At 42.9% G+C, this 27,158-nt stretch overlaps 1 protein-coding gene and 1 long non-coding RNA gene across 3 annotated transcripts in view; both read right to left on the bottom strand.

The window, feature by feature from the left end:
* Positions 1 to 27,158, bottom strand: part of CLVS1 (clavesin 1) — a 179,900-nt gene that overhangs the window by 7,692 nt on the left and 145,050 nt on the right. The window contains exons 4-6 of one of the 2 annotated variants that reach the window (XM_032316771.1): positions 24,892 to 25,002; positions 20,610 to 20,845; positions 19,188 to 19,569 (exon numbers count right to left, since the gene is read on the bottom strand). In XM_032316771.1, the coding sequence (XP_032172662.1) occupies positions 19,554 to 19,569; positions 20,610 to 20,845; positions 24,892 to 25,002 (363 nt within the window). In that variant the 3' untranslated portion in view covers positions 19,188 to 19,553. Of the gene's footprint in view, positions 1 to 19,187; positions 19,570 to 20,609; positions 20,846 to 24,891; positions 25,003 to 27,158 lie in introns of those variants that run through there. The other variant, XM_032316770.1, reaches the window with a different exon arrangement.
* LOC116575418 lies at positions 268 to 13,515 on the bottom strand. The gene is made up of 3 exons (XR_004279763.1): positions 13,504 to 13,515; positions 11,610 to 11,615; positions 268 to 371 (listed from the first exon to the last, which is right to left on the bottom strand). It is a non-coding gene; the product is annotated as an uncharacterized LOC116575418 (long non-coding RNA).

Raw genomic sequence — 27,158 nt, 5'->3', positions numbered from 1 at the left:
GCCTATCTAACGAATTCTAAGCAGAAAGAGTATTTTCCTAAAAATGTATCTTTAAATAATTCTTCTAAGTAATTCTTTTTTTTAATTTTTAATTTTTTATTATCATATAATGTATTATTAGCCCCAGGGGTACAGGTCTGTGAATCGCCGGGTTTACACACTTCACAGCACTCACCATAGTACATACCTTCCCCAATGTCCATAACCCAACCACCCTCTCGCTACCCCTCTCCCCCAGGAAACCCTCAGTTTGTTTTGTGAGATTAAGAGTCTCTTATGGTTTGTCTCCCTCCCAATCCCATCTTGTTTCATTTTTTCCTTTCCTACCCCACAAGTCCCCCACTTTGCCTCTAAACTTCCTCATATCCGGTCTTTTAAGTAATTCTACCAAGCCTCTTTTTCTCCCTGTGATTTCAAGTATCAAAGAAATTCCCCTGGCGAGCTCCAGTCTGGGCTTGAATGATGGCTCCATCCCTGTCTTTGTGCTCCTGGGCAGACGCCACCCTCTCCTGTGTAAGATGGAGACATGATACCATGCCCGGTGGGAATAGAGAATTAGATGGGTAGGGACATGTAAAGTGTTCAGCTAAACGTATTCACTCACTTTTAGCTTTTATTAGTCTACCCCTTTTGCAGATAAGAAAATTAAGGTCCAGAAATATTGAGTTCTTTTATAAATTGAGCCACGAAGCATGAATTCAACTCAAAGTTTCCGTAGCTTCTTTGTGAAATTTACAAGAGAGAAAGGTGTGTACTCGTGCATCATGTAACCTAACACTAAACGAAGAAGTAACATTTCAAAATTGATAAAGACCAACATTTTGGAGCATTGGGTATGATGCAAAAATAATGAATACTGTTATGTTGAAAATAAATAAAAAAAATTTAAAAAAATTCAAAATAAGTGATGAGGCTATTCCTCGTAATGTTAGCCTTATGACCTTACTCTATGTTTTTAGAAGTAACACAAACTCTTCCATCTGATTAACAATTTTTTTTAAGGATTTTATTTATTTATTTGGCAGGTGGAGATCACAATTAGGCAGAGAGGCAGGCAGAGAGAGAGAAAGGAGGAGGCAGGCTTCCCGCTGAGCAGCAGAGCCGGATGTGGGCTCAATCCTGGGACCCTGGGATCATGACCTGAGCTGAAGGCAGAGGCTTTAACCCACTGAGCCACCCAAGCGCCCCTGATTGGCAATTATTTATGTAGCTTTCGGTGCAACATAATTTCAGTTGCTTCCAACTGGGTAAAGCAATATGCAGCTTCTTTCTACCATAACACCTTTGCTAATGGCCTTGATAAGCAGTTCAAGGAATATCTGTAAGACATATGCTCTGTTCCCTAACAAATTTTCCATAATCAAAATCATTGTTGCAACAACCTGATCATGCTCACTGGGAACAATTAATGTTTACTGAACCAAATAAATCATGAATCATAAATCATGTTTTTAAAAGATTCGCCTAAATACTTCTCACAGAAAGCAGTAAAGTTTTACCTTATCAAAGTGAAGAAATAAACAACCCTTCCTCGACAAGGACAATACCATTCGCCACATTTACTTAACTGCAAATATAAAGAAACCGACTCAAGAAAAATATTCTATTACTTTTGATGCGAACTGTTTTTAGAGAGCGCTAAATATTCAGCTTAGCTCTTGCGTATATGTACCATAACTCAAATTTAAATGTATAATGTATTTCTACTTAACTGTGATGGGCTTGGGCACTGCCGACTAATCTTATAACAAGGAAGAAAGAGCCAAGAAAAACCACATGCACCTTCAGAAAGGACGAAAGCAGTTGCTTTTGTGAAATTAGGCTGGCAAGTGAATAGGATTAGAGCAACACGGTCCCACACAGAGCCCTAAGCACACACAATTATGGAGGACTTGAGATGGGGCTGGTCTGAATTGAGATGGTCTGTAAAGGTATTGAATACACTGAATTTTGAAGATAATATAAAAAAAAAATTGTAAAGTGTCTCATTAATACATTTTAAAATTGTATATTGAAATCATAATTTTTGTATATGTTGGGTTAAATGAAACATTATTAAAATTAATATCGCCTGTTTTTTTTTTTTTGTAATGTGACTACAAGACAACTCAAACAGCTTTACGTGTGTGGCTCGCATTGCAATTCTATTGGGCAACCTTGGTCTAGAGCCTTGTTTACTCCATCATGCTTGTGGCTGAGCCCAGAGTAATATACTAATCCTCATTCAGAAATGCATAGTCATTTCCAAGGGCCTCAGCAACATTATTATCTGTCATCGCCAACATCCCTGCTCTAAGCTCATTCCACGCTTTAACCCATTTGACCTCCCACTGACACACACAAAGTCCTGTGGGACATGAGAGCCATTTTCTGAGTATCACTGTTGTTGCTTGAACTAGAAAGAAATTTCCTTAGTTTAGACTCCATTAATTTGCTGTCATTTAGATAAAGGTTCACATGTAACTTTATTATATCTCTAAATGAATAAATAAAATGAAAAAACTTTAGGAAGGAATTTTAACTACCTAAAGAAAAAGAAAGAGGTTCTTTCTGCCCATGTAGCAAAATTAATATTGACTTTACATTATGACTGCCGATATTTTTTGCTGTTCTTTATAAGGGGGCCAGGAGAACTGAGCTGATGAAAGATTACTAGGCTCTGGATTAAGTGCTTCTTCTTGTCAGCATGTCACTAACTTGAGGTGGGCTCTGTGGAGTACCTCACTCAGCTTCTCTGGCCCCACGTTCTTCACCTGTAAAATGACAATCTTGGATGAGGTAATATATTTAGCCTCCAAGATTCCATGAACTCCACCAGACTGGAGCCCACCATTTGTTCTTAAAAATCATTAAATCTTGAAAATCATTTTTTCACATTTCTCCAGTTTAGACATTAAGCTAATGGGCTCACACTGCCTAAGTCCCTCTCTATCTTTGTTTTTGCCTCGTTCTAAAAAAGCATAAAAGTACTAAAAATGCCAAGAGTTGGCCAGGACTTGGAATACTTTTCCTGAAGTTAGTATGTGCCCAACATATTTAGATATCAGGGGTCAAAACAATTTATCTTTTGAAAATCTTTTTTGCTTCTATAAGTTTCTAAATGTTGAATTCAAAGTTGCCAGGGGCCACTTAATAGCTATTTTCCTGTGTCAATGTTCAAGTGTTTTAGTTTGTTTAAACTATCACACTGCGGGCCCTTGGGTGGCTCAGTTGTTTGCGCTTCTGCCTTCCGCTTAGGTCATGATCCCAGGGTCCTGGGATCGAGTCCCGCCTCAGGCCCCTAGCTCAGCAGAGATTCTGCTTCTTCCTCTATACCACCCCCTTGCTCATGATTTCTCTCTGTCTTTCAAATAAATAAATAAATAAATAAATAAAATCTTTAAAATAAAGACAGTAAAATATCTTATTGCTACACATGGTCTGTGCATGGATCATAGATTCGTGCTGCAGAGGGTAGATGCCACGGGACCTGTAACCACTAAGGGTTTTCCAGGATGCCCCAAAATTCCCCTCGGTGCTTGTTCGCCACCGTCTCAAGTCTGTTTGAAAGTGTTTTGAAAGAGATTTCAACACATACTTGATTTGTCTATTTTTAGAATTATCTCCTCCAGGAGACTGCCCCATCTCCACGGCTGGTTATAATTATTGTCACCCCCACCATCATCACCATCGACAGCCACCACAACCGTTCTTTGAACACTACTGCTTGCCAAACTATGCACTAAGTAGAACTGAGCCCGCATTATCTTTGTTTAAAACTCACGAGGATCTTCAGAGGTGGGTATGGTTCATTCCATTTTGCAGATCAAGCAACCAAGCCTCTGAGAAGCTGATTTACTTGCTCCAGATCATCCTAGTTAGCTGTGGAACTAGAATCTGAACCCAAATGTAAGTCGACAGTCTACGTTCTTGAACACTATGCTCTCCTGTGCAAAAATTATCTAAAATTTAGTAAGAAACCAAAGGACATTTTTTATATATATATATATCAGGAACTGGTAATAGTCAAGTTCTCAGAGAAGCCTTTCTCCTGTTGTTATTGACGAATCCAAAAGCTAGCACAATTGTCTGTTTGTATAAAAACTTGATTTTAGGCAAGTGAATGAAATCAGCAAAGGAAATAGCAGAACTTCATTCAGGAAAAAAATGTGTTGTAAGAATTACAGCTAATGTGATTGTATCTCTATCTCTAATAACCAGCAGGATATTTAATAATACTTCAAGATTCTTTCTTCTAAATGTACAGCATTCACGCAAATAGCTGGGAAGGCCTAGACAAGAGTGCAGTGGGGTCAATAGAAAATGTAGAGGCTGAAGAAAGGGAGCAGCTTGGACTTGACCAAGAACAGAGCTCAGCTGCCAGAAGACGGGCCAGTCCGGACACCCGGATGTGGGGGCAGGCAGGGATGGGGGAATGGCGCCCAGAAAGGCCGAGGTGGAAACTGGCAGGTGCAAATGGACATTCTGCTTAATTTATTTACAAAGGAGTTTATCGCCCTTTATGAAGCTATACATTCCTGTCATAGTAACTCCCAGTTTCTTGGCTGTAAAATGGAGAGAACATTACCATATTCTCCACAGGGCTATGAGAGATAAAAATATATAATAAAGTGCTTGCAGGTCTTTCAAGGAGAAACAATTTCAATTGGAAGGCTTTATCATTTTACAGACACGTTCCTGAGTATGGTCTTCTGGCGTGAACAAGTAACACCCTGCTTGTCTGAGATAGCCTGATAGCCCGTGTCTGCCCACAGAGGAAACCAAAGACCTAAAACTGAGAACAGAGAGAGATGGACCAGATTATTTACGTTATAAAGGAATTTTAACCTCACCGAGCAATTTACTAAAATATTCCTATTAAGCAGAGTCACCCGAGGACACCAGAAGCGTGAGAATATTCAAGGTCGTCCCTAGCATTGTTGACCCCAAATGCTTCATGAGAACCCCAGGTGTCAGGGTGAGTCTAGAGACATCTTAGGACCCCTTCCCTATCTGAGCCAGTCAACTCTCCCTGCGATCATTCCAGATTCTGCACGTGTTGGGGGTGGGGGGTTTCCCAAGGTTTGAGGAATGGAATACACTGTGATAAGTACTTAGACATGGACTCAGCTGTTCTGAGATGGTCCCAGGAGCATTCAAATCATAGTTTTTCACACACAGATATTTCTGGAGAGGTTTTTTCCCGACTCCCCATCATAACTTAAAATAGCATCACTGCAAATGGCTGCAGGTGTCCGCACCACCTGCTTTGAATGGAGTCATCGTTCCTTAGAATCAGACCCGCACAAAGAGCCACTAGTCAGTTTCAGAGCATCCCTAATTGTTCCTAATTACTCTCCTCCCTCTGAAATTGGTGATGCACCCCCTCAGAGGAGCTCCTTTGGTAGAACTGGCATATAATGTTCTGAAGCAGATCGAGAAATACCAAAAGCTGTCAAGAACCAAGACAATGAGGATGACTCATGCTATCTGAGTTTGAAGAAGACAGCTAGAGTTCTCGATAAAAACTACCTTTCCAAAGTCTTTTTTTTTTTTGCGTCCAATGACAATATGTTAAAGGGTCTTTTTTGATATTACTCCAGGAGTCTGAATATCAATTTTCTTCCTGAATGTCTGCATGTTCCCCACTCACAGTGCGGACTGAGGATGACACAGTACATGGCGAGCGTGATGGTGGAAGTTGCTTTTCAAAGGGAAGACTGGAGCTGGTGGGAATGGGCACAGACAGCAGGGACAGCTGCAGGAGTCTGAGAAGGCACCACCCCCCACCCCCACAAAGTTGCTTTAGAAACCCTTGTGGAATGAATGGAAGGATGAACACACAAATAGAGGGAGAAAAGTTCTGATAAAGGAGACAGAGCATTTGACTTGGAAAGAAGAGAACGAAATTTATGACATTTTGCCACCTACGGGCTCTGTCACCTGGGCTAAGTCATTTAACCTCTGTGTACTTCAGCCACGTTATCTATAACATGGGAATAATCCTCTATTTTTATCCACTTTAAATCTATTCTTTAAGGTATCTACTTTTTAAAAAATCTGTGTGTTTTTTTTATTCTCAACACCTGAAAGGCTCTGTTGTCAAGAAGTTTCAGAACAGGGATGTCTGGGTGGCTCAGTTGGTTTAACATCAGCCTTCGGCTCAGGTCAGGATCCCAGGGTCCTGGCATCGAGTTCTACATCAGATTCCCTGCCCTGCTTCTCCCTCTGCTTGCTGCTCCCCCTGCCTGTGTTCCCTTTACTCTGAGAAGTAAAATCTTTAAAAAAAAAAAAAAAAAAAAAAAAAAAGGAAGTCAGCTCAGGACAAGTCCAGGGACATGTGTCTCTATGCTGGCCTATAGGAAAATAGTACAGTCTGGGGCCTTACCACCTTTAAGCACATTTAGCGTGGTCCCCAGAGGAGCTGCACGGGCACCACTTGGGAGCTGATTAGGAATGCAGATTCCCAGGCTCACCCCAGACCTGTGGAATCAGAAGGTGCATTTTAACAAGGTCCCGGGGCTTCATATACATGTTAAAATGGGCAAAGCGTTGCTCCAAAGCCAACGCTGCAGAAATCTGCCCCTCGTGCAGAGCTGCAAGGATTCGTCAGGCATGGTTCATTCCAACCAAATTCCTGATTCTGTTCTCCCATGTCCTTGATGTCTTAAAGAGTTAAATGAGTTCATAAAGTATCTCACTTATTCCTAGAAAATAGCTCTCAGTTGAGGAATATCTGTCTTCATACCAGAAAAAGCATTTGGGGTGGGGAAGAACAGAAATATTTCAGACATTCAAAGTTGGGGCATTGAGGTCCTCTCTGCTTTGCCATTTTACATTTTGTCCTTGTCTATGTCATACAATAAATTCTTTCATGAGTTTGGGGACAAGTTGTATGCTCACTGAGGAAGGAAAAAATCTCTGGCTGCAGGGTACTCACATGAAAAAGAGGGAGGTTAATATAAAAAATCTGTCTGGCCCTTCTACAGCTGTTCATACATTCCAGAGGGAGTGCCGAGACTCAGGGGTCCATCAGAATGAGGCCTCCCCACGCTGGGCATCAGTCTAGGTGCTGGGCCACAGAACGGACCCAGTCAGGTGACCTGTGATTGCAGAGGTGGTGGGGGCTAACCCAGGCAATGAAACATAAGCAAATGGAAAGTTCTGGAAACAGAGAAGTGCGGGTAAGCAGAGGAATTGAGTGGTGTGATGGTGAGGGCCCAGGGAAAGTGGACATGCTGCTTAGTGAGGAAGTACCCCCAGCAACAACAGCTTTTGCTGAGCCTACCATTGTGACCTTCAAGTCATGAGGCCCAATGGACACCTTCCAATTTTCATCTTACTTGGTATCTGGCAGCAGTCAAATGAGTTGGCCACTCTGCCCTTCTTGAAACTTCCCTCTATCCCCTTGGCTCCAGGGACACCATACATCTGGTTTACCTCCTATCACTGTGGATGTTCACTCTGCATTTCTCCTCCATTCCTATGGCAAGTATTCCTTGCTTTACACTTTTGAGCCCTTAATTTATGCTCATTCCAGAATTCTTTTCTGAGATTTAGAACCATCCATGCAATGGCCTATGTGACTACTCTAACTGGATACCGCGTAAGACTTCACACCAACAAGTCCAAACCTGAACTCAAAAAACCTTCTCCCCCAGTCAGTACCTCTTCCAGAATTGCCCGTCTTGATAGATGGGACTGCTCTCCATCCAGGTACACCTACCAGGGACCTTCAGTTGTTCCTGAAATCTTTTATTTGTTCCCCATAACCACTAGATTGTAAAGTCTTATTTTACCCATCAAGAGTTTTCCAGTCTGTCTTCTCTTTGTCCCCATCCAACCACCATAATTTGAGTTTCCACCATCTCTCACCTTCACTGTCTCAGGAGCCCCAGAAGGTCTCCTCACCCTTACTTTCTCCCACTTTAGCTCAATCTTTTCACAACAGAGTGAACTTTTAATAAACCCAATATATTCATATCATTTTCTTGCTTAAGATCTTTCTATGAGTCTCCACTGCTCATAAGTCCAAGTCAAGACTATGAGGCCATGCATAGCAGGCTCCTGCACTCATCCCTGGCCATTCTTTCCCTTACTTTCTGCTCTTCAACCCCTTTTAGTTTGTTTATTTTTTAAATTCAGTATTTTAGGGGCACCAAGGTGGCTCAAGTGGTTAAGCCTCTGCCTTCAGCTCAGGTCAGGATCTCAGGGTCCTGGGATCGAGCCCCGCATCAGGCTCTCCACTCAAGGGTGAATCTGCTCCTCCCTCTCCCTCTGTGATCTCTCTCACTTTCACTGACTCTCAAATAAATAAATAAATGGAAATCTTTTAAAAATAAAAAAAAAATAAATTCTGTATTTCATTGAGTCTGAGAGGTCATCAATTGAAGAACCTGTCCTGATTTCAAAAATGTCTAATGTAAGAAGAAAAAAAATCTTATAATTGTTAGAACACAGTAGTTCCAGTGTGTCGCCCTGCCCCTTCCAAATGCAAGGTTTCTGCTCCCACATCACTCCTTCTTTTGCTTGGGAAACTCTTTTTCTCATCCTTCAAGTCTCAGCTTCTGTGTGAGCTCTTCAGGGAGGTCCTTTCGGACCACCACGATGGTCCCATCACAGGTTGGGACCCCTGTTATGCACCCCCATTATGCACTTGAATTTTAGAGCACTTAATCGTGGTGATAATGAAACAGTCTTTTGTATAGTCATGTGTTCAAGGTCGTTTTCCCTTAACAGATTATAGACTCAGAGCAGGAGATAATCATGCTATCGTCAGCAGCTAAGACTTATCCTTGCTTCATGAAATCCTCACAGCACCATAATAAGGCACATCTATGACTACACCTGTCCCTTCGAGATAGGGAAACCAGGCCATAGAAAGATAGCTGCTCAGGTCACATGACTATTAATTTGAATGCCTAGAATCTGATTTCAGATTCTGGTCTCTTAACCTACTTTTTAGTAGGCACTCAATAAATATTTGTTGAATGAATAAATGAATAAAGTCTTCAAAAAGTTAAATATTGTAATTATTGTTCATGGAATTCTAGAAACTAAGAGAAATAATAAGACTAATGAGTCAGTTTGTGATAAGCCGAGAAACGATTTCAAATTTTAATCAAGCTCTGATCACAAAGACCATGTCACTGTCTCATTCTATTATGGATGGTTTGCAACAATCTCCTCATCACTCTACAAAGTACCCTATTCCTAACAGCATTTACTGTCATTTCTTTCTTTCCTTCTTTCCTTCCTTCCTTCTTTCCCTCCTGTATTTTTTGCCTTCCTTCTCCCCTATTTCCCTTCTGTTTTCTCCCTCACTCTCTCCTTTTCCCCTTTCTTTCTTCCTCACAGAATATACACTGAGCATCTATGATATACTCGGGAAACTGTGGCGCACAGGATATATACTGGTGAATGAAAGCACAATCCCTGCCCTCGGACAGTATATAACGTATAGAAGGGAGATTTCATACGTAAGTAAACCCAACAAAGATGTGGTTATGGAATTGTATCCCTGTTAAGAAGGAAATAGTTCAGCGGTAGAAAATAGCAGGATGGGAAGAGCAGGACCATGGGAGTGGGGTGGGTGAAGAACTCCCTTCAAGGGAGTAACTGGAAAAGCCAGACCTGATCACAGAGGAGTTGGCCACCAGTGAAGGGGAGAGCGTCCCAGGGCAGGGGAGGCCCAGGCGCAGGACAAAGCCGGGCACACTGAGCTGGGGACAGGAAGCCAGGGTGGCCAGGCCTGCCTAAGGAAGAGCAGCCTTTATCTGACGCAGAAGACCAAGGGGTGGTCTTGGGGGCTGTTAGGCCAAAGAGCGCCATCATTAGTATTTCTAAAGATGACCCTCTAGATGAGAGGAGGGAGAGTAACAAAGACGAACAGAGGGTGGGCAGAGACTGCCTTGGCTGGTAAGTGGGAAACCAGGGCTGTATGAAGGCCCCGATGGGTGGGTGGTTGGAGTCTGTGTTGCTCATTCCTCCCTCTCTGATTCCTTGGTTTTACCCGTTCCCATTCCCTGCTTTCACTGTGCCTGGCTGTCTTCTGGGTGCAGGGCTCTAATGCTGGCTCCTCGCAAAAATTAAGGCAAAGAAAAGGGAAATGACCAACGTCAGTCTGACTTCTACCCAGGGTTCAAGTCATCTCCCTCCAACCCCTTATCACTAATTGTTATTTGCCTCTCTATCAGGGAGTCAGGAATTTTCAGTGTTAGGAAGAAGCTTCCATTGGGAAAGTAATCAAAACTCTGAACAAAATGGAAATCCTATGAATAAGGCTGGGGAAGAAAGGAAGGTACAACTTATTATTATCCTGCTCCTCTGTGGTGCTCTGCAGACCTCCTGCTGTGGCCACTGGACCCTGACAGTGACCCCTGGAGGTTAGAGCCACTTTATACTTGAGGAAGCCAAGACGCGGTGAGGTTAATGGACTTACCCAAGGTCCCATAACTAGAAAAATCAGAAGAAAGTGATCAGAACCCACTTCTGCTCTGAGAGGGGAAGATCGAGAAAAAAAGATAGAGAGGCAAAGAAATGTGCAACCATGAAAGTCACAGAGTCCCAAAGCTAGCAGGCCATCGTTAGGATGCGTAACCCCTGACCCTCGTCTTGGAGAGCAGCAGAGGAACGTGACACGGGGCTCCCCGGGGCTGATCGCCACAACAACAGGAACACAATAGCCATGTCTGAAGGGAGACAGTGAGGAAGTTTCCAGTGAGATGCTGGAAGCTCTAAAGTTCTCTTTGGCCTCAGCATAGAAACTCAAAGGCTGCAGTTTGGACACCTTAAGCCCAGACGATATGTACAAGGTTTCCCTTAGGTTTTTAAACATGCACTGTAATTCTGTCTGCAAGCAGCACATCGGTTTTAGGAATGACACTGCAGACAGATTTTGATCACGTGTTATGCCAAATATTTGTCTTCAGCCGTATGATCATCAAAACTCACAAGCGAGAGTCCTTGCTGGCTATCCGATGTTGGGCACAAACAACATCAGCTTTATTGGAATTGGGCAAATGTTTGTTTACCAAAAGCAATATGTTCACAAGACACAAATGTTCTTTGTTTTTCTTGCCCAGACGACATCTCCCTCTCCAACTGGCCGCATCTGACCGCTGTGCTCCAGTAAACAGGAAATCCTTTCAAGAACACACATCGTGAGCAACCGAACAGTTTGCTCTCGAAACTACTCTGTCATTTAACCACATCTGTTTGTTTCTCTTGAAATCAACCTGACTTGGTTGCTTTGCCAGGAGCTTCGAATTCTTTATTTCCCAATTTTTCATGTCATTCGTTAAAAAAAGGAGGGGAGACATGGCCTTGAACACAACAGTTTATCCAGCCCCATTCATTCTCTTATTGACCAAACTCATTGTATAGATTTCCTTTCACTCAGATGTTACATGGCTGTAAAGGATACGCTTGCAAGGAGATGCCCATCTTCAATTCTGCCATGAAAAAGAAAACTGTAGAAAAGCAGGAGATCCATCTCAGCCCGACACATGAGTAGTGAGGAGGCTATGCAGTTATTTTTCTTTGTTCCTTAAGAAATGTTAACCAATTCTTGTCGGTATCCGTGAAACACACCAGTATCCAAAAACTGACATAAAACACTGGGCATTCACAGCTCACTCAAAGAGTCTTTGGTTCTGAAAGTGGTGACCTCTCAGACATTAGCTGCCTAAGTAGGAGTGAGGGACACCCCGGAACTAAGAAGTTCAATCATGTTTGAACTGGAAACTAGTCACGAGACAACTTAGAGGGCAGTAGAGACTGTGGGTCATTCATTAAGAAATGATGCATTATGTGATTTTATTGAACGTAACATCCATATGGAACATCTGTTGCTGGGCCACACAGTAAAACGGATCCTTTTTGCTCCGACTGCTTGGAAGACAAGGGTCCTCCTGTTCCACACTGCCACCCCTCATTTTTTTCCTATGGGGTGTATTTCATGATGATGTATGACTTCTGCCGGAAATGGGTAGCTATCCAGCAAATGCATACATTCACCCCATAAAAAGAGGACCGTATGCTGGAAGATCGCCAAGGTCATGGCCAATTCTACTGACAGCTGAAAATAGTTAAACTGACTTTTACTGCCCAGGCAGGAGCCAAAATTTCCTTCTGGCTCAGAAATCTAAACTCAACCCAGGCATTCACCCAGCTTCTCCCCTTCTCCCAAATTGGATGTCTCATAATAGCTCTATGACATCGTCCTCACTTCTTCTAGGAGCGGTGTTTAGGAAGTACAAAGGTGGAGGCATTTGGTCAAAAGGATCCGAAGTAATTCTACCACACAGAGCAGCTGGCCAAGACCCCAAAGCATCAGCTCTTCTCACTGTCCAGCATATAATGTCCACCAGAGTGGACCATTTCTCCGAAAGTTGGGGGCCATTCTTCACTGGTGCAAGAGGAAATGCCTCTAAGTTTTCTAAGGGTTTCTTCTCTATAAATACTTGTCTGGCTCCCTGATAAGTGCTGAAGTTCTAATAAATAAAACAGGAGTTAGTTTTCAGGCTGCACTGAAAACTAATCCAGACGTTTCTGGCGATTTCAAGAACTGACGGTTTTGATTCTATGAAAGCTATCATCACATAGCTAAAAAACAGAACCCCAAAGCCTGGAGACAAGCATTTTTAAATGTAAACACGCAGGGAAGGCACCTGAAGCATTGCTGTGTCAGGCCAGTTAGAAAGCTGGTACAGAGATAATAACCAAACTGTTAAGACTGTGCTCACGTGCACGGTGCGAGGTTGCTGCTTTTTGCACCGACATGCTGTGCTGACACCCATCTTTGGATTCCGTGAAGGAAAGGGGCCCGTGGCCTGCACGAGCAAGAGCTCAGCAAATATCAGTTAGAGAGACACAGCCAGAGTGGGCGTGGCCAGTGCTCCTGGCCCTGCCCCCAACTCTGCACGTTAGAACACCTCTCCCTGCATCTTCAAAGCATCTCCAAAGCGACTCGGGCTCTGCTTTTCTGAACACTGACTGGACTCCACTGGGCCTGGGTGGTTGGGTGTAGTGCTAACTACGCGCAGCTCACCTGCAGCCCAAGGGAAGCAGAACGTGTTATTCTGCTCTGGTAATTGCTGGGCTTCTGAGAAGGAGCCACGGTTCCACCAACACCAGGCTTGGAGTTTCTCTTTCAGCGCTGAGACGACAATCTCTTTGGGAAATTCGTGAGCCAACAAGACTACAGTACAGCCTCGTACCTTAGATAAAATAATATTCCCTTTCCTTGTGTGGCAGATTGAGCCCAGATCAAAATGCAGATAGGTACACCTGAGCCCATGGGTGGGGACTTCCAGGAAGCAATGAGAATGAAAATTGTCAGCCAAGGTTCAGACCTAGTGGGTCTCTATGAACTTGAATCAGCTTCCTGATTTTCCATTTCCAACATTGGTACGGTGTTTACCTACCCTAGTCTCTGGGAGGAAAGTGCATAGAAAGATTCCTACAATAAAATAACTTTGGTGACACAGATTTTTACCCTGTGAGACTTCTCAGGACCTTGACTATGATAATTAGAAGAAGAAAAATATTTTTAAAATCTAAGCCCATGAAAAAAAGAGGGCACATCTGTGCACCGTTTACTTACACTTTTCAAGCTACAAAATATTAACTATGTATGGAGCAACTGCCATGTGTAAGACACCATGATTCTAGAAGAAGCCAGCTGCAGGGCCATACAGAAAACCTCCACATGAAAAGACAGGGGGCTTAAGCCTTAGCCCTAGCGACTTCATATATGCAGTAATGGGCAAAGGGATGGGCAGATAGTTTCCCATTATTGTTTATAAGCTGCAAAACTTAACAGAATTTACCATCTAGGAGTCTAAAATAAAATTAAATAGTAAGTGACCTTGTTTTGATTAAATTTAAGATCTTAAGCTCATTCTATGAAATAATACTGACTACATTATGGCAACATGAACTTGTAATTACCTAATAAATAAATGCAATGTTCGCTCAAAAACCTACATATAGGGGCTCAGTCAGGTGAGCTTCTGCTTTCGGCTCAGGTCATGATCCCGGGGTCCTGGGATCAAGCCTTGCATGGGATCCCTGCCCAGTAGGGAGTCTGCTTCTCCCTCTCCCTTGGCTGCTCCCCCTCCTTGTGCTCTCTCTCTCTCTCTCTGTCAAATAAATAAATAAATAATATTTTTTTTAAAAAGAAAAAATATATATATATACCATGTGGGGGGCAAAGAAGAGGTCCTTGGTAGCAGAAAGGCCGATGGTGCTTAGGTGATCTCTAAGACCTTTCTCTGGTTCTAAAGTTTCCTAAATCCTGATAATAAGGGGAATAATAATATGCACATTTATATATAATTTTTGTATTTTATATACAGTTTTCATGGAGGATGTTCATCCTTCAAACAGCAGCTGTCTGCGGTGGTCACCCCAGAGGAACCCACTCAAGATCAACTCGAAAGAATTGTGGAAGATAGAAGCTTGCTCTTCCTGGCTGCCCTGGCAGAGGCCACCTGCCTTTCGGCTCTGCGGGTGGGGAAACAGTTTTGATCTGACCCCTTCCTCTTCCCCTTTTCTATGCCAATCCTGTTTGGTCGACCACATGCCCTAGGCTTAGGAAATCAGCCGCTCCCTTGTTGGCCAGGGTTGGTGGCTTCCCCTGGCAGAGAGCCTGACTTCTCAGGGCGCTCCCTTTGACTTTGGCCCAGAAAGACCAGGAAAGCTTTCTATGTCTTTGAGATCATCAACTCCAGGGTCAATCAACTGCAGCCCTCTGGGCTGACGAAGCTTAGTAGAGACCAACAGAGTAACCGAGTAAAGTGATCTGCGCTGCCTGTGGCCTCCCAGGCTGCAGGGCAGCAGGTCACACCTGTTTGTTTGTTTGTTTCTTTCTTTCTTTCTTAATAAAATTTTATCTATTTATTTGACAGAGATACAGCAAGAGAGGGAGTGGGGAGTGGGAGAGGGAGAAGCAGGCCCTCCCCTGAACAGGGAGCCCGATATGGGGCTTGATCCTAGGACCCCGGGATTGTGACCTAAGCAGAAGGCAGATGCTTAAGGACTGAGCCACCCAGGCACCCCAGCACACCTGTGTTTCTTGAGCAGGGGCTCTGAGCAGCATTCCTCCAAACTGCCCAATCTGCAGGGCAATCTGCCTTTGGACGATTCCAGCTCCCAGGAAAGGCCCCAGTTCCCACTCAGAATCCAGGTCTTAGGCTAAAATGCATATTATTTCCAGTAATCTTTTACCAATAATTACTGGTAATCTTTTTAAAAAAAATCTTTTTAAAAAAATGTGTGCATATATATATATATCTGTATATATTTCAATACATACACATACACGTATTTATACATTCATACACAATATAGAGTATATACATGTCTGAGTATATGTACATGTTTATAATAAATACATATATGTGTTTTTCAAGTAGAACTTTTCCAAAAATGGTTAATTGTCCTCCAGTAGTTCAAGAGACTGTGTTTTTCCATGTCTGGGTGTGTCTGTGTGTATGCTTTTTACATAATCTCTATAGCCATTTAGAGATTAAGCCTAGAACTCAGAAGCAATTAATAGCCCTAATTAATAAGTCTAATAATTGAAAGAGATGTCACAAAATCTACAAACTGATGGAAAGACCATGTCCTTGCTCCATGAGGCAGACACATCACGCTGCTGGGTCCTGACCCCAAGCCAGCTCCTTCTCCTTCCTAGGTGATAAAAAGACCCACTGGTTTGGGCACATCTGCCCGTGTGAATCAGGGGTGCACTCCTGCCTGAGATGTCTTGATTGTGTGGGACACGGGGGCAGGAGCCTGGGTCGCACGCGCCACCAGTGAGCTACTGAGACACACAATTCTGTAGTCACCTCACTCTATGATGGCTCCTTATGTGAAACAATCAATTGTCCATATTGTTTAAAGCAGTCCGATTGGAGTTTTATCTAATTTGCAGCCAAAATCATCATAACTATTATAAAGCCTGTTTGCTGTTAGTTATTGGACAGTTTTATTAAGCTGGGCTACCTTTCCAAGCCAAAAACATAGTCTGGTAGTAAATTAGATAGAAGGAAACAGAGTGCTTCTGACATAAATAGTTCCAGGAACAGAAAGTGACAGCTGATGGCCCAGAAGCAAGGAAACAGAGTAAATTGTAGAATAAAAAACAGAAACAGGGTTGTGTGGGCGGCTCAGTGGGTTAAAGCCTCTGCCTTCGGCTCAGGTCATGATCTCAGGGTCCTGGGATCGAGCCCCGCATCAGGCTCTCTGCTCAGCGGGGAGCCTGCTTCCTCCTTTCTCTCTCTCTGCCTCTCTGCCTACTTGTGATCTCTCTCTGTCACATAAATAAATAAATAAAATCTTAAAAAAAACAAAACAGAAGCAAGAAGGTAAAAATACAACACTCGGGGTCATTTAGTTGTGGAGCAGAGAATGCCCCACACTTAAAAACCCATAAAAAGATCATTTTATTAAAGAACAGATCAATATTGAAATCAACTCTTTAGAAAGTTTTCCATATAAACCATATTTTTTAAAAAGATTTTATTGATTTATTTGAGAGAGAAAGACAGAGAGCATGAATGAGGAGAAGAGAGGGAGAAGCAGACTCCCCACAAGCAGGGAGCCCGATGCGGGCCTCCATCCCAGGGTCCTGGGATCATGACCTGAACCAAAGGTAGATGCTTAACCGACTGAGCCACCCAGGTGTTAAATTAATAATTTTTTAAAAGTTTTTCTGCTAAAGGGTTGAAAAGAACTTGTTAGAACCACTAACCCACTGAGAATTTTATGTATCTTGGATTTTACTCTACACATGCCAGAAACATTGTTCAGAGCCACTTGGAACTCAGAGATAACATTATAAATACTAAGTTCCAAGGACAGTCCACAAAAGTCCGTTTGACTCCAAATGGACCTGAAGACTGGTGGGAACTATGGTGTCAGGGATTGGGACTCTGGGCAGTGTCTCCCCATTGGAAGTTGGAATGTTAACCCACAGGACAGACCCAGGTCATCTAGCTCAGACCAAGGGGGTACTTATCCAAAACGATGCTACAGGGAACACACTGTCCATTAGCAGCCTGCCCATCTCCAGACAATGCACACTGAGTCCGGCTGAGAGCCTGGGCTGGAGAACAGACCCCACATCAGGGGGGAAGCTGGAAGAGATGACCTTTAAAATCTCCAATTCTTTTTTCCATTTCCCCATGTCCCTGGTTCTGAGGGCTCAGAGATGCTATGAGTGGTGGCTGTTATGTTGCTGTAATTTTCTCAGTCACCATCGACCTCCATCAGTGAAGCACCAGACAAACACAGTCCCACAGCTGGGTGGTCCCTCTTTGCTGCATCACTGCTGATACCAGCCTCCTCACTGCTCATCCTGCTGGTCCCTATAATCTCCAAGAAATGGGGCACACCTGGGTGGTACACCCAGTTCAGCGACCCACTCTTGGTTTCAGTTCAGGTCACTATCTCAGGGTCATGAGATTGAGCCCCATGTTGAGCTCCCCATTGAGCACAGAGTCTGCTAGAGTTTCTCTCTCCATCTGCCCCTCCCCACCAAAATAAATAAATAAATACAATCTTTAAGCAATGGCCTAAAGATGCCACCACCAATGAAAGGAAGAATGAGCAGGATACCTTGATGGCCTTGGTAAGACAATGAGATGAGAACACAATTACTACCTTCTTGGGGCGCCTGAGTGGCTCAGTCAGTTAAGCGTTTGCCTTTGGCTCAGGTCATGATCCCAGGGTTCTGGGATAGAGTCCTGCATCGGGAGATGCAGAGAGGGATCTCTCTCTCTCTTAAACAAATAAATAAAATTTTCAAAAAACCCAAAAACAATTACTAACTTCTCTGGCATAGTCTTAGATTTTGACATCAATGTCTTACCTTTTCCAAAACCTGCCTTTGTCCCAGAATACTTGTCTAAGAGTCTTCCTGGCTGAAATTAGAATGTTTCCTTAGAATTGCAGCAGGTTCTTATACCTCCTTTATAGTACCTCTCCCATTATGTACTACATTTGAGTTATTTGTGGGCAAACCTTATCTCCCTTACTGGGCTGTAAGAGTCTATAAGGCAGGATCCATGAAAGCCAGGAAAAATCAGCTCTCTCCATCTGGGAGCTGACATTTTGGTTGGAGTAATTGGACAACTGCACCAAGATCGGGTTTTGGAGGCAACAGCTTTCATTCAATAATAATTCATTCATGGGGTGTCTGTTGTGTGTTGGACATTGAGTTCGATTCTTGAGGAGGGTGTGAAGTGAATAAATGTTATACAAAGATTTTAGCCTCCAGAACTCACCATCTCATAATAAAGGCTATCACTTCCTCTGATCTTCAATGTCAACTTAGAGGGAGAACTTGGATCAGGACATGTCTTGTCACCCAAAAGAGATGTAAGTCTGTAACTGATCATCTGGAGAAAGAGTGGCAAATTCCTATTTTATGCCTCTGGACTTTGGACATTCCAAAAAATATGAGGATATGATGACTTTATCTAAGTCTCTAGAGATAAGATAGGGACAAACCACAGGAAGGGTCATTGCTCCTGCCCATGGAGGGATTGGAGAGAGAAGCCTGGGACTAGAGGTGAGGGTAGAAAGTGTGAGGAAAAGCAGACAGTGTGCCATAGCTTATAGAGGACAGAAATGCAGAGTGTGGAGCTGGGCTGCCCAGCTCTGAATCCCAGTTGGCCATTTACTAGCTGTGTGACCTTGAGCAGTTGCTTAACCTCTCTGTGTCTCAGTTTCTTAACTTGCAAAATAGGGAGAATGATCATAACTTGCTCATACAGTTAAGGTGAAGATTTAGAGTTAATGCAGGAAATGGGCTCAGAGCAGTGTTAATGGTGTGAGTTGTTACATCATTATCATTACTGTACTGGAACCTGGACTGAGAGTCAGTCAGAACCTGGGTGGGACAATCTCACCTGTTCCAGTAAGGTCAGGCCCTTCACGGTAGAGACACAAAGCTAGCCTCTCAATCCTATGACCATCACTTCCCAAAGAATGTCTGCTGTTAATCTGGGGAATAAGTGAATTTCCAGATCTCTCCAGTCTCAGCCGAGAAGCCTTACTAGACATGTGAATGTAATATTCCCACCTGAGCAGGAAATGTGGAGATCCTCCTCCTGGGCACTCTCTCTTGCTTCAGGACATCAGTGCAAGCCCAGTTATCCATAGGAGACTTTCCTTCCCCAAATACCTCCAGAGGATGGCCAGACATTGCTTCAGTCTTATCTATGGCCCTCATTCACCTACTGATGGCTTTTAGTCTGCATTTCCCTGTGAATTCCATGATCCTCATAAAACCCAGAACCCATGAGGTCATTTCTCTGCCTACCAATGTCGGGTGAGGAGACACAAATGAAAACATATATGACATGAAATTGTCCTCCCATCAGGATGATTATTAGAATTAACGTCTGATAATATCAAGTACTTTTCAAGAGTCTGGGGAAGGACATTCTCATACAGGCTGGTGGGAGTATCCATCTGAACGACCATTTTGAAGGGCTGCTAGGCAGCGTGGGCTGGTTTTAAAATCACACACCCTCTGACCCAGCGGCTTCAGGACTCCAAGCTTACCTGAGGAACTTCCTGTGAGAAGGAAGGAGGGCTATCAAGGACTTACACGAGTCTCTTCATTCGGAATAGACAAAAAACTTAGAAATAAGCTAAATGCCCATCAAGAAGAAAATGGCTTCGCTGTGATGTATTCATCTATTGGAATACCATGCATCATTAAAAGCACGAGATGTGTCTAGATTTACTGGCATAGAAGGATACACGTAATAATATGTTATGGGATAAACTGTGCCCTGCCCACCCCAAATTCGTATGTCGAAGCCCTAATCCCCAGTACTTCTGAACGGGACTGTATTTGAAGACAGAGACTTTCAAAGAGGTAATTAGGGAAAAACAAAGTCTTTAGGGTGGGTCCTAATCCAACATGACTGGTATAGAAAGAGATCAGGACACAGACACACAGAGGGAAGTCCATCTGAAGATACAGGAAGAAGACAGGTGTCTATAAGCCAAGGAGAGAGGTCTCATAAGATACCAACCCTGCTAATACCTTGATTTTGAACTTCTAGCCTCCAGAATGGTGAAAAAACACATTTATGTTGTCTAAGCCACCCCAGTCTGTGGTATGTTGTTGCAGAAGCCCTAGCAAACTAATACACAATATCCTGGGCCACACTTCTCTGTTCTTCTCTTATTCCTATGTGTATTCCCAGGGCCCAGGCAAGTAAATGTTCAATAAATGGTTCTAAAATGCATTTAAATAGAAAGAAATGCTTTCTTGCAGGCTGCTTTTCAACCCAGGGCATCTCAAAGGCCCAACATTTCATTCTCTTTGTGTTAACTCCGACTGTCTAGAGATGAGCACTGTAATCACGGCATGAGCAAGGTCTAGCCTTTAACGGTTTCTTTAATACAACGGGGACTACTGGACTTCTGGACCAGCCAAGCCCCACTGGCTTTCAATTCTAGTGAAATCTGCTGAGAATGTATTGCAATTTATTTTATTCAAGTTCTGTGCCCATAAAGTTCTTCAATTCTTAACCCACAATAGGGCCCAAATCAAAAATGCTTATTGACCTTTGTCTGGGAAGCTCTGATAATGCAGGTCTTACCTCTTCATCGGCTTGGGTGAGCATTCTCTCTCCAGATTGGAGGATGTGTGTTTCACGTGCATTGCATTGTAGGAAGTGTGAGTATAGTCATTTTCGTCATTGTAGTCTGGACCAAGTAACGTCCGGGCCCAAGTTCCCATGTCATAAGGAGGAAGGGTTCCTCCAAATTCAGAGGGCAAAAATTCAGGGTGGATTAGCTGGTGAAGGCTGTTTAAATTGTTTCCATGCAGGAAAATCTGGAGAAGAAAAAATAATTATCCACAACAACAACAACAAATCCAAAACATATGAGCAACTATTCAGCTTGATACACAATTTAGCAATGACAAATTGGCTGCACTGCTGGTAATCATGGTGTTTAAAGAGGCGTTCAATTTTGTGTCTGCAACTTAATCTTCATAAAATGTTAATTTATTGCTCAGAAAAGGGGCTGAATTAATAGTCCTTAAAAAATGAAGTTTATGAACAAATTGGGTATTATTTGGCCCGGGCCCAAATTTACAAGTACAGTAATCTCCTAATTATCCCCACTGATAAAAAGGGTAGCGATGTAGACTATGCAACCCCCAAGTCGTGCTTCTCGTGCACCCCACATTGTTCTGCTCCTTCTGCCTCCCCCAATGGCTTTCTGCTCTCTGTACCCTCTCCGTCTCCCCATCCTCTCCAGGCCTTCCCCAATCCTCACCAGCCTCTTCCCCAGTCTGTCCTGGAGAGACCTGCGTGCTCTGGTGCTCCTCCCTGCTCCCCCAGTTAACTACTGTTTGCTGACTTCTATATTTTCTGATGGGTGCATTTATGTCTTGATCGCCCACAGGAAGAGAAAAATACTCAGGAAAAGGGATGGTGTTTTCTTACCCTTTTAATACATTCCCAGCTCCCAGGATTGATGTGGGCACAAGGTAGAAACCCTATCCATTCGTCAGTGGAAGGAAAACTGTGGCCTGAGAACTTAGGGGTATTTTTACCGCCATCTTCCATTTATGTCTGGACTGAGGGCTAACACCCAGAGAAGTTTGCATCTTCTAAACATGTACTAGAAACCGGCCAAGCAGGAGGGAAAACCTGCCCAAATTACACTTATTTTCAGGAAAATCCACACAGTGGTTAAGCCATAAGTCAATAAAGATCATCTCCTACGATTTAGGAATTGACTTCTGAAAGTCTATTTCAAGTCCATCTGTGGAATGGTATCAGTTCCCACACTTCATGTTGCAAGTTCAACGTACACAAGTTATATCCAAGCGTAGGAACACTGATTATACACACACAGGTGTATACTCACAGCCCACAGTTACCATCATGCAATGTAAATGTGACTTTTAAAATACTTAAAATTAGGAGCATCTGGGTGACTCAGTTGGTTAAGTATCTGCCTTCAGCTCAGATCAGAATCCCAGGGTCCCAGGATCAAGTCCCGTATTGGGCTCCCTGCTCGGTGGGGAGTCTGCTTCTCCCTCTCCCTCTGGCCCTCCCTCTCTACTCATGCTTGCTGTCTCAAATAAATAAAATCTTTAAAAAATAATAATAAAAGAAGATACTTATATATATATAGTATAACAATATACCATAAAATTATTATCAATTATGTCATATATTATAGATTATATTATAATATGCTACCTAATAGAGACATATACTTGCTACATTGTTCTGTTGTATTGATTTTAACTTATGATGTCATGACATCATTTAGAAAGGAAAGGAACAAGAAGCTAAGTACTAACATTCTTTAGAAGAATACTGAAGCAATTCAGAAAATAATGTATATTTTCTGACAGTGGATCTCAATTTTAATAAGAATCTTTGCTTTTGAAGAAATTCATGGGTTCTGGCCTTTGCAAAACACCTCTCAGGAGGAACTACGGTGTTTGAAGCATGGAAAAGCTGGGGATAAATACTAGGCCTGGTGTTTAGAACAAATATTTGTACCGACCCACCCAATAGCTGCTGTTCTTTTTTTTTTTTTAATTTTTTATACTATCAATTTTGTTCATGATGTTCATGTTTTCTGTTTTAAGTTTTTATTTAATTCCAGTTAGTTAACATATGGCGTAATATTAGTTTCAGGAGTAGAATTCAGTGATTCATCATTTACATATACCACCCCAGTGTTCATCCCAACAAGTGCCCTCCTAATTCCCATCACCCACCTAGCCCATCCCTCTATTCCCCCAACTGCAACCCTCAGTTTATTCTCTATACTTCAGAGTCTATTTTATAGTTTGCCTCTCTCTGTTTCACCCTATGTTCCTCTGTCTTGTTTCTTAAATTCTTCACATAAGTGAAATCATACATACTTATTTAGCTTAGCATAATACACTCTAGGTCCATCTACATCATTGCAAATGGCAAGATTTCATTCTTTTTTCATGGCTGAGTAATATTCCATTATATAGAGATACCATATCTTCTTTATTCATTCATCAGTCGATGGACATTTGGGCTCCTTCCACAATTTAGCTATTGTTAATAATGCTGCTATAAACATGTGTCCCTTCAAATCAGTATTTTTGTAGACTTTGGATAACTACTTAGTAGTGCAAATGCTTGGACTAGGGTAGTTCTATTCTTAACTCTTTAAGGAACCTCCATACCGTTTTCCAGAGTGGCTACACCAGTTTTGCATTCCCACCAACAGCCAGCATGGATAGGCAGTGCTATGGAAACTGGCCTTGTCTCCTGGGGTGCTGTGGGATGGAAGAACTCAGCAGATAGGAGGCTGGACTCTTCACCTATCAGATTCTATTCTGTGCCCAGAGTTCCAGAAACTCATTTCTATGGCACTACAGCAAGTGTCAATTGCTTTGTCGGAAGAATTCCACTAGATCATTCCTGAGTAGAAGATTCAGCCCCTGGGAAGCCTGAAGCGATATGGGGAAAAGTCTAGGACACTTCTCTGTCCTTAGCACTGTCCTGAGTCTTTGCCAGATTGTAAAATGTTTCCAAATGTCTCTGCTTCCTTAGGCCGGTGAGTTCTAGTCTTAGTGCCACCCTTGTTTGGGAATAGGAGAACTATCCTTCCCATAACCTGCTGCCATGTTCCCTCAGGATCTGGAAGCATCTGAGGTTTAGGACTTAGAGACACTGCAGAGTGTGTATGTGCGTGTGGCGTGGGGGCTTACATCATCATTTCCCCCTGCATACACAGACTCTTCCCTGGCATGAGGTGCCCTGGGTATAAGGGCACATTTAAGGTGCTGTTAAGAATGACCCTGGTCAGGGGTGCCTGGTGGCTGTTGGTTAAGCGCCTGCCTTCAGCTCAAGTCAGGGTCACCAGGTCCTGGGATGGAGTCTTCGGGATCTCTGCTCAGCAAGGAGCCTACTTCTCCCTCTGTCTGCCATTCCCCCTGGTTGTGCTCTCTCTCTCTGACAAATAAACAAATCAAATAATAAATAAGCAAATAAATTAAAAAAAAAGAAGAAGAAGAAGAAGAGGAATGACCGTAGTCAGATTCCCTTGACAGGTGGTGCACCTGACCCAGGAGGTAACTGAAATCAGGAAGTTTGAAAGAGAAGAAGCTAAATGCTAAAGAGAATGAGAGTCACTGGGTCTCTACTACATGTGTGGCGTTATGCTCCCTGCTTTCCTCTGCTGCCTCTTTAAATCACCCAACATCCTGGTGACCTGGGTGTTAGTCCCTCTGCCTTTCTAAATGAGGAAACTCAGATCCAGAGTGAATGGTGGAACAATGTTCCGTCTCTCAGCTAATCAGAACGCCACCACAAACCCCAGCTCTGACGGAAGGTGGTGGCCTCCCAAATGTCATCAGCTGAAGTAATTAAGACTTTAAAAGCCTTTTCCTAAGAGCATTATTATTTCTCGTGAAGAATGCTTCCTCAGCCTCAAAGGTGATGAAGCTGGCAGCGATGACCCAAGAGCCATGGGGAAGAAAAAGAAATGGTAAACATTCTTCATCACGATAATACATTTGCAGGACAAAATGCTAGCTATTAAAATACGCCGTGAACGGGAAGCTGCTTGACCCCATAGCTCCCTGGAGCATTTACAGTAAAATGGGCATCTGGTATCTGCATGCCTTCAAAGTTTCCTTTGGTTTGTCACTGGGACTCTGAAAATAACTCAGTTCTAGTGAATTATTGATTAAATTCAGACCATTTGCAAACTCCAGCTGAGGCTCACATGCTCAGGGAGTGCAGAAAAGCCGAAAACCCACAAGTGCAAAATAAGGGGGGAGAGAGAGAGGGAAGGGAGACAGAGATTGAGAAAAGGGTCCGGTAATTGTCCCTCAGCAACCCGCCATTGGGAGTGTGTTTTCATTACCCGCTTCCTGGTCTTGTCTTTAAGGAATGGCTTGATGAGCGTGTACAGGGCATGAATGTACCAGGGTTGGTTGACAAAATGGACTCCTCCGAAGCGGGCAGGAAAGCTGTCCTGGGGCAGAAAGAGAGAAATGCACACCAATTAGCACACATTCCAGAGATGACTGGGCCCACAGGACTGCAGCCCTGGGACAACCTATTTCTTCTTTCTGACGGAAGCACTAGCTAATATAAGCAAGCAAGCAAGCAAGCACACAGCCTTCCTAGCTGCTAATGTTTCCTCTATTCCCCTCACTTCCTTCCTCCCCTCTGACTCCGTAACTTAAACATCATGCAAAGGTGCCAACTCGTGTCTTTCTCAGTTCACAACGGTACGACCTCTGACGTGGCACATAAGTGTGCGTGACCCAGATAGTTAGGGAGTCTGAATTGTGTCATGCATCAGGCAACCAAAGCTTCAGTTCCCGCAAGCCTGGAGCATACACTCCTTCCTCTACCCTCATGCTCTACCTGCCAGCTACAACCCTCTCTGCTGGCATTGTCATGATAGCAGCTGAACTTCCTGGGCATAGGAAGGGACTGGAAAATGATTTCCAAGAATCTGAAGAGATGGAACTCTCTGGAATCCACCAATGTCTGACAGTACGTGCTGGCAAAGTTTCTACCAATTCCTGAGCTGGCTCCGTCTTTCATCCCCACAGAGTAGGGCCCAGGGAAAAGAGATTTGTTCAGTGGATGGGCTAGTTGATTCCCCTAACTGAGGGAATACGGGCCTCCTCTCTGCAGATCAATATATTTTGTATATTGTCAGGAATCTTTCAAATGCTTCCAATTTTAGAATCCAGATCAGGGCACAAAGCTTATCTTTTAGAACAACTGAGAAGCTCTTCTCCATGCTAATTAGATCAACAAAATCACGGCCCTTGACCCATGAAGTCCGAGCTAGTCCCGCAGCCCCAGGACCCGATTTCTTGATGGAGGGGTCCTGCAGACTGCATTGCATTCATCTGAATTAATGGAATTAAAAAAGGAGGAGCAACTAATTCAATTTGAATTGCCAAGTGTACCTCCAATCAATTTCATCACAACAAATATTTTTGTAAAATGTAAGCAAGAAGACATGAAAGCAGAAGGAGCTGAGCTGCCTGAGGTAACATTTCAGGCAGCAGGCTGATCCCCGAGGGTGTATGAAATGTCTTGCTCGGGTCTTTTTTAGTAACGAGGAAGAGGGTTATTAACTTTTTTTCAGAGCCCTGTGAATCTACAGGATCCCTGGGCATCTTCTACACTGAGACTTAGTTCCCAATATAAGTACCTGAACTGTGTATATAATGGTCAATATTTTAAAAGACTTAAAAATTATTTTTGCCCCTACCTACACGTTTTACAGAATACAAAGTAATTGTATATTTTGAAGATAAATCCAGATGATTTGATTAAAAGTCTGTGTTTTGGAGGACATGTATTCTTTTATTTTAATTATTTTATTTTAAAAAAATTAAAGAAACTGCCAGGTAAGAGTAGAGAGGCTTTTTATACTAATTTGTCCATCTGTCATAATCTCTCACTGTGCCTGATCTGGTTTTAGATATATAAAAGTTTTTAATAAGGCTGTTTTTTCTCTTTTAGGTAGTTTGGGATCTAAAAATTCTTTGGTGCTTTAAAAAAAAAAAGAGAGAGAGAGAGAGAAGATCGCTCACCAGAGTTTTTCCTTGGTGTAAGTGCTAAACGGAAACCTCACTCTTTTTGGTCCTTTTGAACTTGTTATTCAGAAATATAACTCATTATCCCACACTAAGCATGGGTTCTGAAGGACTGTAGAAGACGAGGTGAGTACTATAAAGGGTTTCTCTATAAAACCAGGGCTTTACTATCTTTTTCTAATAGGTCCAATAAGAGGGTTTTTATTTCTATTGACAGCCTGTTGTGTTATACATTTTTAGGTTAGTAATGTAGAAGAATATTTTGTGAATAATACTCTAGAGGCAGTAGGCAAAATCTCAAAGAAAATATTAGCTTTTTTAAAGTGTCTAGAGACTCACTCCTATTTTAGTCTATGGAAACTCAATCATCAAAAGACATCAAAACCATCTTCTCTTTGTGTCAGAGGAGGTTGAAAGTAAAAACGCAAGGCTGAGACCCAGTTCGTTCTCTCTAGGTTGACCCTGGTTTCATGTCTGTCAGCTTGAAGACATGGGATTTTATTGCTCTCATCCAGGTCAGCCAGAAACGATGTGCAGATACACACATGTAAAATCCTGTGCCTCT

Source organism: Mustela erminea, chromosome 16, assembly GCF_009829155.1.
Source record: "Mustela erminea isolate mMusErm1 chromosome 16, mMusErm1.Pri, whole genome shotgun sequence".
NCBI classification, from domain to species: domain Eukaryota; kingdom Metazoa; phylum Chordata; class Mammalia; order Carnivora; family Mustelidae; genus Mustela; species Mustela erminea.
The sequence above is the reverse complement of the archived record's forward strand: the minus strand, read 5'-3'. Positions and strand labels throughout refer to the sequence as shown.